Raw genomic sequence first — 12,464 nt, forward strand, 5'->3', positions numbered from 1 at the left:
GGTACACATATTCCAGCACATCTAAACGTAACATTTTACTTGGCACAGATTGAAATTGTTAACACTACTAAGATCCTTGGTGTGTATTATTCATGTTGTCTATTGTGGACGATCAAGTTATTTTGTTCCTTAAAAATCTAGTCGCACTGTAGGCATGTTGAGCAGGAATAGATACACTTTTCCTGCATCAGTAAAGCTGTCAATTTATAATACTTCTACCAGCCACATACAGTATTCTCATTTGGAATGAGGCTCGATAATGCAATCCAATATTAACTTCTGCTGTTGCAAAAAAAAAAAATCTTGCGTTTCATGAAAACCTTCCCTATATAGAGCATACTGAACCTTTCTCTGAAAAATATAATGCTCTTAAAATTCAGCAAATATATAACCAAAGACTGTTAAAACAATTTTATTTTAGTTCTCTAAGACATTGCATGAAATTCGCTGAAATAGCAAACTCGGAGCAATCTGCACCAGCACAAATAACTCATCATACTGATGTGTGGAAAGTTCCCAGGTACCGAACTAATTATGGTGATCAAATGCTTCAGTTTTGCCTACCCAAACATCTAAATAGGGTTCACAACAGAGGCATAGAAATTCTCAACCAAACTCCGTCAAAATTCAAGTCGCTTATGAATTACCTCTAATGAATACGTTCCAACACCTGCTATACATTTTACACTGCATTATTGTTATTTCTTTTCTTTTAAAGCAATAACGTCTTTTTTATCCTTGCGTTATATACATTTTTTTTTTCATAGTATTCTAGCCATTATGATCTGTAACCCTGTGAAACTGCTCCATAAAGTGTGTGTATGCCTTCCGCTGCTGTGGCTTGCACGGGAGTCGAGGTTTCGTAAAGCTGCTTGTATGCAGCTTTTACCTCAGTTTCCTCCATCCGAGAGAATGGGAAATAAAATAAAAGAATGAAAAAAGATGACGCGCTTTGTGTCGAAATGCTGAACAGCCGGGTTGTAGGAGTCCCAAGTGAGGATAAAACTTCCACAGACAAATCCTTGAAACCTCAAGATGATGTTTCGATGAAAAGGGTGGCAAAGCTGAACAATACTGAAGGGTATATAAGAACAACAAAGACATTTCTTGCTATCAACATGAAAATTTCGCAGACACTGCAAAATGCTCGGCTCAAACATTCGGCTTGGTTTACTCAGCTTTGCTTCCTTTTCTTTGTAAACGGACGAACGTACGGACGGACGGACGGACGGACAGACGGACGGACGGACGGACGGACGGACGGACGGACGGACGGACGGACGGATGGATGGATGGATGGATGGATGGATGGACGGACGGACGGACGGACGGACGGACGGACGGACGGACGGACGGACGGACGGACGGACGGACGGACGGACGGGCGGACGGACGGACGGGCGGACAGACGGATGTCACACTGTATCCCCTGACTTGGTGTATTGCCATGTGTACCCAAAGCAAGCCTACCTAGCCTACGTCCATAGGTTATGAGGGACGCCGTAGTGGGGAGAACCGGGTAATTTCAACCACGTGAGGTTCTTCAACGTGTACTGACATCGCACAGTAGACGGGCCTATAGCATTTCGCCTCCATCGAAATGCGACCGCCGCGGCCGGGGTCGCAGCAGCGTCCTGCGGGCCAGCAGCCGAGTGCCACAACCACTGAGGAATAATACATCCGTCTTGCCTAGTTTGGCATTTCCTTATAGAGTCCCTTTGTAAGGGAGGAGCCTCTATCTGTTGCGGGTGCAATCGCATCCGTGGACGTGGTTGTTGCGAAGCACCTATCCTTTGAATCTTTTCTTTCACGTCTTTTCTGTCTGCACGTGGCAGTGATATGGGCCTAGTTGGAAATAGTCATTTTCTCGCGTTTTCTCTTTGTGTGGACGGGCGGACAAAAATCTGCAAAGTTGAAAAATGCTTCCTGCGTTAAAATCTGAGCGTTTTTATTCCGTGTTCCCCACATCTCGCCACGGTGGCTCAGTCGCTCAGCGGCCCGGTCCTGACACGTGGTGACTGGCTAGGCTTCGGCCGCTGCAAGGACGGTTGTTAAAAAAAAATAGTAATGAATTTTTACGGTACGACGCCTATGAGGCACTCCGTCGTTGCTGGCTCCGGATTACCGGCTGGGGGTCTTAAACGTGTTCTGACATCGCAAAGCAGGTTGCGCATTTTGCCTCCATCTAAATGCAGCCACAGAGACTAAGACACCTCGCGGCGGGAGGAAAAACACTTGCGCGCTCAGATTTCCCTGCCCATAGTTATGCAAGTCATCCAGATAGTTTATTCATAGACTATGACGCGTAAAATATTTAATTATTGACGATGGCAACGTGTACCAAGGCTGGACGTGATACATAACGGCGCGCCAACGAACGGGCCAAAGAACGCCAACTTTCTCAAAATAATAAAGATGGTTTTTAGTTTATGGGGGTTTGACGTCCCAAAGCGAATCAGGCTATGAGAGACGCCGTAGTGAAGGGCTCCGGAAATTTCGACCACCTGGGGTTCTTTAACGTGCACTGACATCGCACAGTACACGGGCCTCTAGAATTTCGCCTCCATCGAAATTCGACCGCCGCGACCGGGATCGAACACGCGTCTTTCGGGCCAGCAGCCGGGCGCCGTAACCACTCAGCCACCGCGGCGGCTCAAAATAATAAAGATGATGCGCACTTCCTCGTCTATACGTGCGATCCGTGGCCTTAGGCGATTATGACAGGTACGAGGTTATAAAAAGGACAGGGTGGCGAGGAAACTCATGATATGGGGAAAAAAACACGGCCTGACTCGTCTCTTTTGGCCTTCAGAAGTGAACTGCAGCATATTAGGTTCGATGAGGGTTTAACGTCTCAAAGCGACTCAGGATGTGAGGGACGCCGTAGTGAAAGGCCGCGGACAATACCGACTACCTGGGGTTATTTAACATCGCGCAGTACATGGGCCTCTAACATTTCGCGTTCCATTGAAACGCGACTGGCCGCCCCGCGTCTTTCAAGTGAGCATCATAACCGCTGAGCCATCGCGGCGGCTTGCAGCATTTTAATTGTTTGCTTTGAATTAGGCGTCCACGCGCTTGGTTTTTTACAACGCCTACAAAGAAATAAGCGGGTATTGCATAGTGCCCGCCTCCTCTCTTTTTCTGGCTGGCGTGTGCATATATAAGCTCTACTCACGACAGCATGTTTGATGGGCCATTTAAGGCGAGCTGGCAACAGCAAAAATTAGTGACTCATCCGCCACCATCATCTCATCCACCGTCGTCCTCATCATCACCACTCGCCTGAACGCTGTGCATTCTGCGCCAGACAGCTTGGACTGCCAGCTGTCATCCGTTTGGAGTCTAATCATAGCCGCAGTAAATGCTGTGATAGAACAGAATAGAAGCAAAAATGGAAAGCTCCAGAAAGCCATAAATTCCTCGTAATGAGGTCATAACGTACGAATGAGTTTTTGCGTATGAGTTCGAAATCCATTCAACATCGAGAGATACGTCTACCGTTTCGCCAAGCATTTCTGCTACCTAGAGTGTTTTCAGACGCAGGGAGGGACATAAATATTAAGAAATAAGTGAAAAATTGCCCTTTACTGCATGGTTTTGTTGCAGTGACGTGACGATGCATTCAGTGTCGAGTGTTTGGTCACGGCAGTGAAGGAATCCCAAGAGGCCCAAAAATTGTCCGCGACGATCGCGCTGCTGGCAGCAATAATTGGCGCTTTTTTGCTCACTACAAAGCTGCACTGGCGACACCAAAATACGAAGCAGCCCCAAACTTTCCGGGGTCAAGCTGTGCCGGCGCCCACACCAGGCCGTTTCCTTTAGACTTGTCCAGGCTGCGGTGCGCCTTGCCCAGAGTTACAATGCATCATCCGGATACGACGGAGCATTACAGAGGGCATCACTAATTTTCCTTTGTCGAGATGCATTCGAATTCAAGCGTGTCTCGATTTTAACGGACCCGAATATAACAAACTATCAGCTACAGCAACTTGGGGTGTCCAGAACAACTTTTACAACCGACATTAGTGCCGTGTTGCAAGTGATCGCCACATCGGAGCCCGCTTCGCTGCAGACCGTGGAGACCCAACAAAAGCGCCAACTTCGGCGTCAGCGATGGAGCTCGCACTGACCACAGCGAACCTGAGGTTGAACTGAGATGTCGCTCACCACACCGAAGCTGCTCAACTTCCGCAGCCTGACGAAATGCAGCGAAATGAGGCAGCCATTTCAGTGGTCGTTTCTTTTCAAAAGTTTTGTCGAGTCACGTTGCAAAGAAAGGGTTATTTCTTTTTTTTTGTCACTTTCCCTTGTATCGCATACAGCGTACTCCGGATACAATGAGAGGTTTCCTTCTGAGGGGGCGCTTTCCGTTGCCGCACCACGTGGGATGGACTGCCTCACGTGCCGGGCACTTCGCGCAAACCTCGCAAAAGCAGTACTGAGCCTGCATCAATGGCACCTGGGGAGTGTATTGCATCTTCATTCAACTCGGTAATTCGGAGTTTAGGACAGATTGATGAGAAATGTAACGGCGCTGCTGATGCATAAAAGTTTTCAGTAAAAAGTTGTAAAGCATCACACAAACCATCAATGGTGTCAATTCCGCACAAGAAATTTTACTAAGGTCGCGAAAAAAAAAACGTCCAAATTATGAATTACCTGCGGCATAAACATCTGCCATGCGTGCAATCATAGGCCGCCGGCATGACGCACCTGAGCTCCGCGCGCTCGTGCAGACTCCATGTTGCGCGCTTCTGGAGATAAAAAGGCAAGCTACTGTTTAAAAAAGCTGCTTTATGGTGTTCACCACACTCTATAACCAGAACATATTTACACATCTCCAGCGGTTCGAAAGTTAATATTACAAAATCTTAACGGACTTTAATTGAGCGGATTTCATTTCTAAAGTTCCTGCTCTGAAGACGGCTCAGCAATAAGCCTGAAAATTATCACGACAACCTTGTCGAACTTTACGGTAAGTAGTTTCAAACAAATAAGAAAGAAACTCTTTGTGTGGAGCCGCAGGAGCACTACTTGAGTTTGATTCATCGAAATTTTAACAGCACAATTTTGAACTCAGGTTAGTGTTTAGTGAGCCACTCAGTATGCCCCCCCCCCTTGATGTGCTCTGCTCGAGCGGGTTAGCGTGCGGCAATATTACGCGCTAGCGCGTATGCAGCTCGTTCGGTCGAAAAGCCGTCGGCACCGCGTGTCGGAAATAATCGGGGCCTGCGTAAAAAAATCCTATCATGGTAATTTGTGGTTCTAGTGATCGGTGATTGATTGCCGTGTGTGATAGGCGATGACATGTTAATGAAATCATCGTAATTAATTGATTAATTGACTAATTAAAGAAATGAGAAATGGAAAAAAAATGGTTTACAGATGTTAGAATGCTCAGAATGAAATGCCAGTGCTTGACGATGCTAATTAAGAACATTTAGAGTGTAATTGATTAATTAATTACTTGAAACAATTTGAAGAATAAATGAGAAATGCGTTAAAAGGTGTCAAACTGCTCAGGATGGAACGCCAATGTTTGCTGATGCTAGGTATCGGTCAATATCGTCTTCCTAATAAAATAATCCTCTAAAAAAATTGTAAACAGTCGCCTCAGAATCAGATGACGCACAAAACGACGGCGTGCGCTATCGCGTCAACTCACGAGCGCAGCATGTAGGAGTCCTCCAACGTTTTTTCGTTTCTTCTGCAAAGGACATACATGTACTGCCAGAAACGGTGCACGGTACATGTGCTCATGAAGGCAATCGAGGCCACAAGACAAAAGAATCAAAGCCAGTTGAAGTAAGCCATTAAAGTGTCAGGTTACGCACCGCAACGCAACTATAATAACCGGTAGGAGTGCGTCACGCAGTTTTCGTCGCAGTGAACGCACAACACAGACGTGTTTCAAGGATGCAAAATGTTCGTGTGCATGCGACGGCAATTCAAACAAGATTTTGACTCCTGTGACTGAATTCTTACTTTGCAAATGCTGTCATACTCATATTCCGCGGCAATCCCTCGCGAAATGCACGAAGAAAAGCGCAGTCTGGCAGCAAATATTCATCTGCTATCTTTCGCATTCGGTGCCCATCTCCGCATTCTCAACGGCCGCCAGTCGCGCGTCAGGGACGCCCGCGAAATTCATCTGGGGCACACGGAGGCGGAACGAGTTGAAGCGCTGTCAGCTCGGGCCCCCAGCGAGTGAAGAGGCGCATTCATATTGCCTCAACAGCGCTGTTGAGGCAATATGAGTACGTACACAACTCGGCCACATTTCAGCTTTACTCACACATTCCCTCTCCGAGAAGCCAGACCTCGGGCTGCGAGTGGAGCTCGACCAGGGCGGTGGGCATGCACACCAGGAGCACCAGCAGGTCGGACACGCTCAGGTTGATGAGGAACAGGTTGGTGGAGTTCCGCAGTTCCTTGGTCTTGCACACCACCAGGGGCACCAGCAGGTTTCCCACGGTGCCCAGGGCCAGCAGGAGCCCGATGGCCAGCGTGGCGGCCGTCTGGATGGAGCGCGGGAACTGCAGCGTGCAGTTGGAGCCGCACGCCTCGCTGCTTGCGTTCAGCATGGCACCGGCTCGAATGCCAGCAGCCGCCGGCCGACGCGTGGGGTGCGCCGCGCCAGCGCCCGCCCTCGGCCACCCAGCGCAACCGGCGACGGCGGCGCCGCACCAGCGAAGGCGCTCCGCGAAAGGCAGGGACTCGAACTGCGACGCTCTCAGTGCGCCGCCTCGAACGGTGTCGGCACAGGGCGCACTGCGCGGTGATTGGGGCGCTGCGACGCCTTGCCCGGCGACACCATGTTGTGCCCCACAGTAAGAGTCTGCCGTCTCACAGGACTCCTGATCCTTTGGGCGAATTGAGCACTCGGCACTGCATCAGAAAAGTGTTGGTTGTACCACGTGAAAGGCAGTCCCTGAAGATGCACGGTTAGTGCACACTAATAACGCAATATCTTTTTTCACTAGACGTTTCTTGTGCACATATTTGGCGGGCGTCGTGAATCCAAACCGTAGTTATGGAACATGGGCACATCAGCGTACCTGCAACACGTTATATCTGTTTTTATGCTGAATTTGGGAGGGCTTCAGGCAAGCATGGGATGCACTCAATTGCAATCAATATCCGCCAAATCCTGGCAGATGCTATCCCCAACGTGACCCTATGGGCGCCCCCAGCTATGTCGTCCAGTGTAACCTGATACAAATCCCCTCTCTCTGTCACTCCATCACCTTTCTCTCCTCCCATCTACAGACCGGCCTTTTCGTTCACTTCCGATTCTCAGCTCTACACGTGAGTACTTGCAGAAAACAGCTGCTATGAAACCCGGGTGCTTCGTTTCATCTACATGGATTAACTAGAAAAGTTTAATGCGAAAAGTTTACATTTGAGTTGTCAATTCATGTTCATATATATGCTTCAATGAGGTGGGCACGAGGTAAGATAACACATCCTCATCAGCGGTGGTCTCCAACTATTATAGCCATTTATGAGTAATTTTTACTGAGTAAATTGGAACACCTTGCTGACTTTTTTTTAATGGCATTCAACACTGTTTTCCTGAATGTGCCGTAGTTGCGTATGCTTAGGATACCACTTTGTTTTTGCTGGCTAAACACTATAGAAAAAAAAATAGCACCCAATCACATGCTGTCACAAGTTCAGCGAGACAAAATTAAACAAAAATAAACTTAAGTTTACAGTCTCCATGGTAAAACGATGCGCCAGTTTCAACTGTTTTAAGAATAAGCATATCCGATGAAGTAACTCAGGTGACGGATAATTTCAAAATATTGAGAATAGCCCATCTTGGAAGAAGCATGTCAAAGCCCGATGAAAACTGCGCAAAAGGCGCTTAATCCTTATGAAACCCATAAGGCCGGTGTTTCGACAAATCTGGGCGGAGGGCTCATGGTTGGCAAGCGAACGCCTCAGTGAATGTGAGGATGCTGTTGAGATGGCAAACGTGAACTTGAAAAGTGTTCTCCCTGCAGTGTCCAAGTGTTGACTGAGGTCAAGGAGTGTTAACTCTGCTTTGTGCTGTCAACAGTGTCATCTTCCTACCCTCTCTCTACCGTGATGTAAAGATATTTAACGGTCTCGGTCAGTCATTTTTCTGTTCGCCATATCGTGCTGAACATCACCAAAGCGCGAAATGTTAACAAGTTTATTCCTCGAAGGAAATGACTCTCGGAGTAAATTACAGAGATCCCTTTATTTAAGTAATACAGACCCACTCTTTACAAGTTTCCAGACTACTCGCGTCATCAGCCTTCACCCAGTCCGCCTTTTAGTTTCGTACCAAGTGGCCCGTAAAAATTTTATACCTGGTTACTACACATTTTCAGGCCAGCTAGGAATAGAAACAATTATAATACGCGTCTACCTAAAACATGTACCAACACAGCACACGAACTAGGGTCACAAACGTACAAAATACGCATTATCAACATTACTAAATAATTTCGAACAGGTTGATCTTTTTGTTGCGCATTGCCGCTAATTTTATAGCCAATTTATTGTGCGCTTTGTGAGCCCTACCTTTGCCACTTTTCCCTCAGTGGGCATTATGCAAGCAAGGACTGGAGAACACGGACGGAAAGGTGAAACACCGTGCGCTGAACTGACACCTTAATTCACGAAGCATTGCTAAAAAAGGTCCGAATGGACAGGAAGAATATCACTTAAAACTGGCGCGATGCTTCTGCCCTCTGAAGATCATGCGTGTTGGATGTACACTCGCGAGGAAAAAAAAAAAAAGAGTAGCACAATGACGTCATCGGAGTGGTGAAAATCGCACTGCGTGGCTGCCGCGGCGCCGTGCTTTGCGAACACACCAGGCTCTTTTGTTATCGGCGAGCTCGCAACCGCAGCGCCGAGCATTGCTTTCTGCCGCTGCTGTGGCACGTCACTAGCACTAATATTTTTTCACTCGCGACTGTACCAGGCTCAAGGCAACAAAGGATTGCTACACTTCAGTTCGGACCATTCGAAGCTGGTGAAGAGGGCGATTCTGAAGCTATGCTTTCGTAATGCATTGAAAAAATCATGCCCGCATATTGTTCATGAAAATTTTAAGCAGCAAGCGGAAAGGCTGAAAGATGCGGGGTATCCTTCCCATGCATTGGTCTCGGTGGCAAAATGTATGCTTAAGGACCTTCATGGCAGGTAAACAACCAGCAAAGACTCAGCTAGAGTAAAGCAAAGGATGGTGGTGGTCGCGTACGTCCATAAAATACCAAACAATTTGAAGAGAATTCCTTCATGGGTGAAAACGAAGGTGGTTTTGTCGGCACCTGATAAATTGTCAAAAATTTGTAGAATATCAACGTTTTACGGCAAATAAACCCAAAGATGCAAAAAAAAAGAAAAAACACCCGAGTCGCCAGGGTCGCATGCGCAGAAGGAGCTGTGTACCGCATTCTGCTAAAGCCCCTCAATGAAGCAAAAGTAACGCAAAGCTTTGAACTTCCCGGCTTCCCTCTCCTCCTAGCGCACCGCTGGATAATCGAGCCTCCCATTGGCCGAGGCGCCGTGGTCACGTGTTAGCGCGCGCTTTTTTGCTCCGCAGCAGACGCCGGCGCCATTGCCGAGGTAGGAGTCGCGCTTCGTTTACTGTTGGTGCAACAGTTTTGGCGGGAAGTGTTTTTCCATCTTTGACGGCGTCTACGCGTTGCGGCGATGCCGAGCTTCTGTTGTGGGTATGAATGCAACAACCGAGGAGGCAGTGGGAAAAGATTTTTTTGCAATTCCGTCCGGAAAAGACAAAGCGGCTCGCCGAAAGGTTAGGATGCACAGGATCGGCCGGGCAAACTTCGATAATGTGCTGGATCCGCCACTTTGTGAGGTAAGCGGCCGATCTTCAGTTGGCAGTCGTGTTTTTTTTTTCTTTTTGGGTGATTTGGTGCGAAGCGCGAGCGACTGCAGTCTTTCTTCGCAGTAAATGCTGCTTGTCATAGTTGCAGATGGACTCGTTCGCTCGTAGGCTACGAAAGGTGTGCTTTTTTTTGTCTCATGCCCATCGTGCCAGCTCTGCTAGATTCTGCAGGTGCAGCTTTGATGTTGCGCGCATTTCGTGGCGTGTCGACGTGGTTGCAGTCAGACTCGTTCGCAGGCTCGACTCGAAAGTTACGCTTCATATTGTTTGAGCCCCCATGTTTACGTTGCTCGCGTTGGTGGTCTAGCATTCATCTTGCGCTCTGCTGCAGGAATTTTTGCCGCAGTTGGACTCCTTCGCTAACGAACCCCATACTAAAGAGGCGGTTCTCGCTGTTTGGTAACCGCTGTACATGCTGCTCGCAATACATGTCTAGCTTTTATGTTGCGCGCATTGCTTGCCGTATATGGGTCGTTACAGATGGACTCCTTCGCTCACGAATTCTATCGTAAAAGGGCGGTTCTTGCCGTTTGAGCCCACGTTGTTCATGCTGCTCGCAGTGCAGGTCTATCTTTCATGTTTGGCGCATCGCTGGATGTATTTGTTCTGTTGCAGTTGGACTCCGTCGCTCACGAACTCGACGCCAAAGGGGTGACTATCGCTGTTGAAGCCCTCGCTCTTCATGCTGCTCGCGATTCCTAAACGAACCAATGTGTTTGCTTCAGAGAGAACTGAGTAAATTCCAGTTTTGATTCTTCAGCATTTGATTTTTTTGTTGTTGTTGTTGCACGCTACTTCGACCGAAAGCGATTAACTGCGGCAGTCCAGGCTACTGCGCGTTAGGCATGGATATTACAAGAGGGAAGGCAATGTTCTCTTACGAGCCATTATTGCATATGCTGACCCAAGATGATAATCGCCTAAACAAGCAGCATTCGAATGGCTCATGCGGCGCTGTAGTTGCTCGCGAAGCAACGTTTAAATGCCTCTTTTGGTTGCTGTTAATCAACCCAAACTATGAACGCTACATCAAAATTCTGATCAACCCGTGTTCCAGTGCACAACTATAGGGCATCGTATTCGCCTGTTTACAAACAAACATTACGTGGCTACCGCCAGTCGGGTATTTTTAACGGTAGCCTGCGAGGTGTCCGAGGTACATTAACTCCGAAAAAATCTCCAAGCTTTCCTGGACTAAAATAATTGAAATTCAGACGAGTAATCTCCTACTCACTGAATAGCACAGCCCGTTGCACGAGCGAAGACACCTTTGAGAGAATATATTAGAGGAGCATTAAACCGCCATCCGTTCAAGTAAAGCCTAGGCCGCACATCTATTCGCATGTCGGTCCACTTCCTTTTTGCGGAGTTAAATTTTTAATAAGATGGGGCAAAAGACGCCGTTTGAAAAACACGACTCCGAGACGAGCTCGCTCGCTCACTCCACTTCCACCGTGTGCACCGCGATCAAAGCGATCGCAGTACGAAAAGTTCCGATAAAGCAGTGCAACGTGGGTCGGGGCACTTATTTGGGTAAGTAATTTTTGTATCTCCCATATCATGCAGCCGAATCAGAGGCAGAAAATGCAACAAAAAATTCATTCGTGCGCGCGGCCCATTGCCCGCCAAAGCGCGAGCATTGGGAACACAAAGCGTTGAGTATATTCACTATAGTGCCGCGAAGTCGCTCGCGCACGCCACTTCCAACGTATGCTCCGCAATCAAAGAGATCGCAGGACAGTGAGTGAGTGAGTGAGTGAGTGAGTGAGTGAGTGAGTGAGTGAGTGAGTGAGTGAGTGAGTGAGTGAGTGAGTGAGTGAGTGAGTGAGTGAGTGAGTGAGTGAGTGAGTGAGTGAGTGAGTGAGTGAGTGAGTGAGTGAGTGAGTGAGTGAGTGAGTGAGTGAGTGAGTGAGTGAGTAAACTTTATTGCTCTAATAAAGGAGTCTTGCTGCTTGCCCAAAGATTGCCGATGTCTTCCAGGCTGAGCGTGGTTGGCGCCCCTAGTCCAAGGCACCACTGTCCCTGGCCATCCGGCATGCGTGGCTCACTAGGTCTCTTTGGACCTTGAGCTGGCTGCTGGTTAGCCGGTCCTCCCACTGCTCCGCATTTGGCTCTTTGTTACCTCGGAAAGCTACATTGTGTATGCATTCCCATGTGATATGATACAGCTTGGGGATTGCCCCGCACCAAGGATCATGTATCCCTATACTGCTCCGGATACATCTTATGTAGAATGTGAAGGTTGTGGAAGGCTGCTGTTTGGAGTCTTCTCCAACATGTCGCTTCATATTGTGTTAGCAGAGGATGTGGCTGGGGATATTTGCGTCTTCGATCGCAGGACAGAAAGTTTCGATAAAGCAGCGCAGCGTTGGTCGCGTCAGTTATTTCAGTAACTTATTTTTCCATCTTCCATGTCATCGTGTCATTTCGACTAAAGCCAAGGCAAAAAATGTAACACAAAATTCATTTGGGCGCGCGGTCTACTGCGCGCCAAGAGGCGAGCGTTGGGAGCGTCTGCTAGCATCCCCCTGCCTAGGTGCCCCCATTGTCGGCGCCCGGGAGGAGCCGA

General features: G+C 48.1%; 1 protein-coding gene across 1 annotated transcript in view; it reads right to left on the minus strand.

Moving 5' to 3' along the window:
• The window catches only part of ETHR (ecdysis triggering hormone receptor), a 244,132-nt gene extending 237,275 nt beyond the window's left edge, over positions 1-6,857 (minus strand). Inside the window, exon 1 of the mRNA XM_077643638.1 lies at positions 6,299-6,857. Coding sequence (XP_077499764.1) covers positions 6,299-6,587 — 289 coding nt within the window. The 5' untranslated portion in view covers positions 6,588-6,857. The remainder of the gene's footprint in view (positions 1-6,298) is intronic.
• Between the last annotated feature and the right edge of the window lie 5,607 nt (positions 6,858-12,464).

Source organism: Amblyomma americanum, chromosome 1, assembly GCF_052857255.1.
Source record: "Amblyomma americanum isolate KBUSLIRL-KWMA chromosome 1, ASM5285725v1, whole genome shotgun sequence".
Taxonomy (NCBI): Eukaryota; Metazoa; Arthropoda; class Arachnida; order Ixodida; family Ixodidae; genus Amblyomma; species Amblyomma americanum.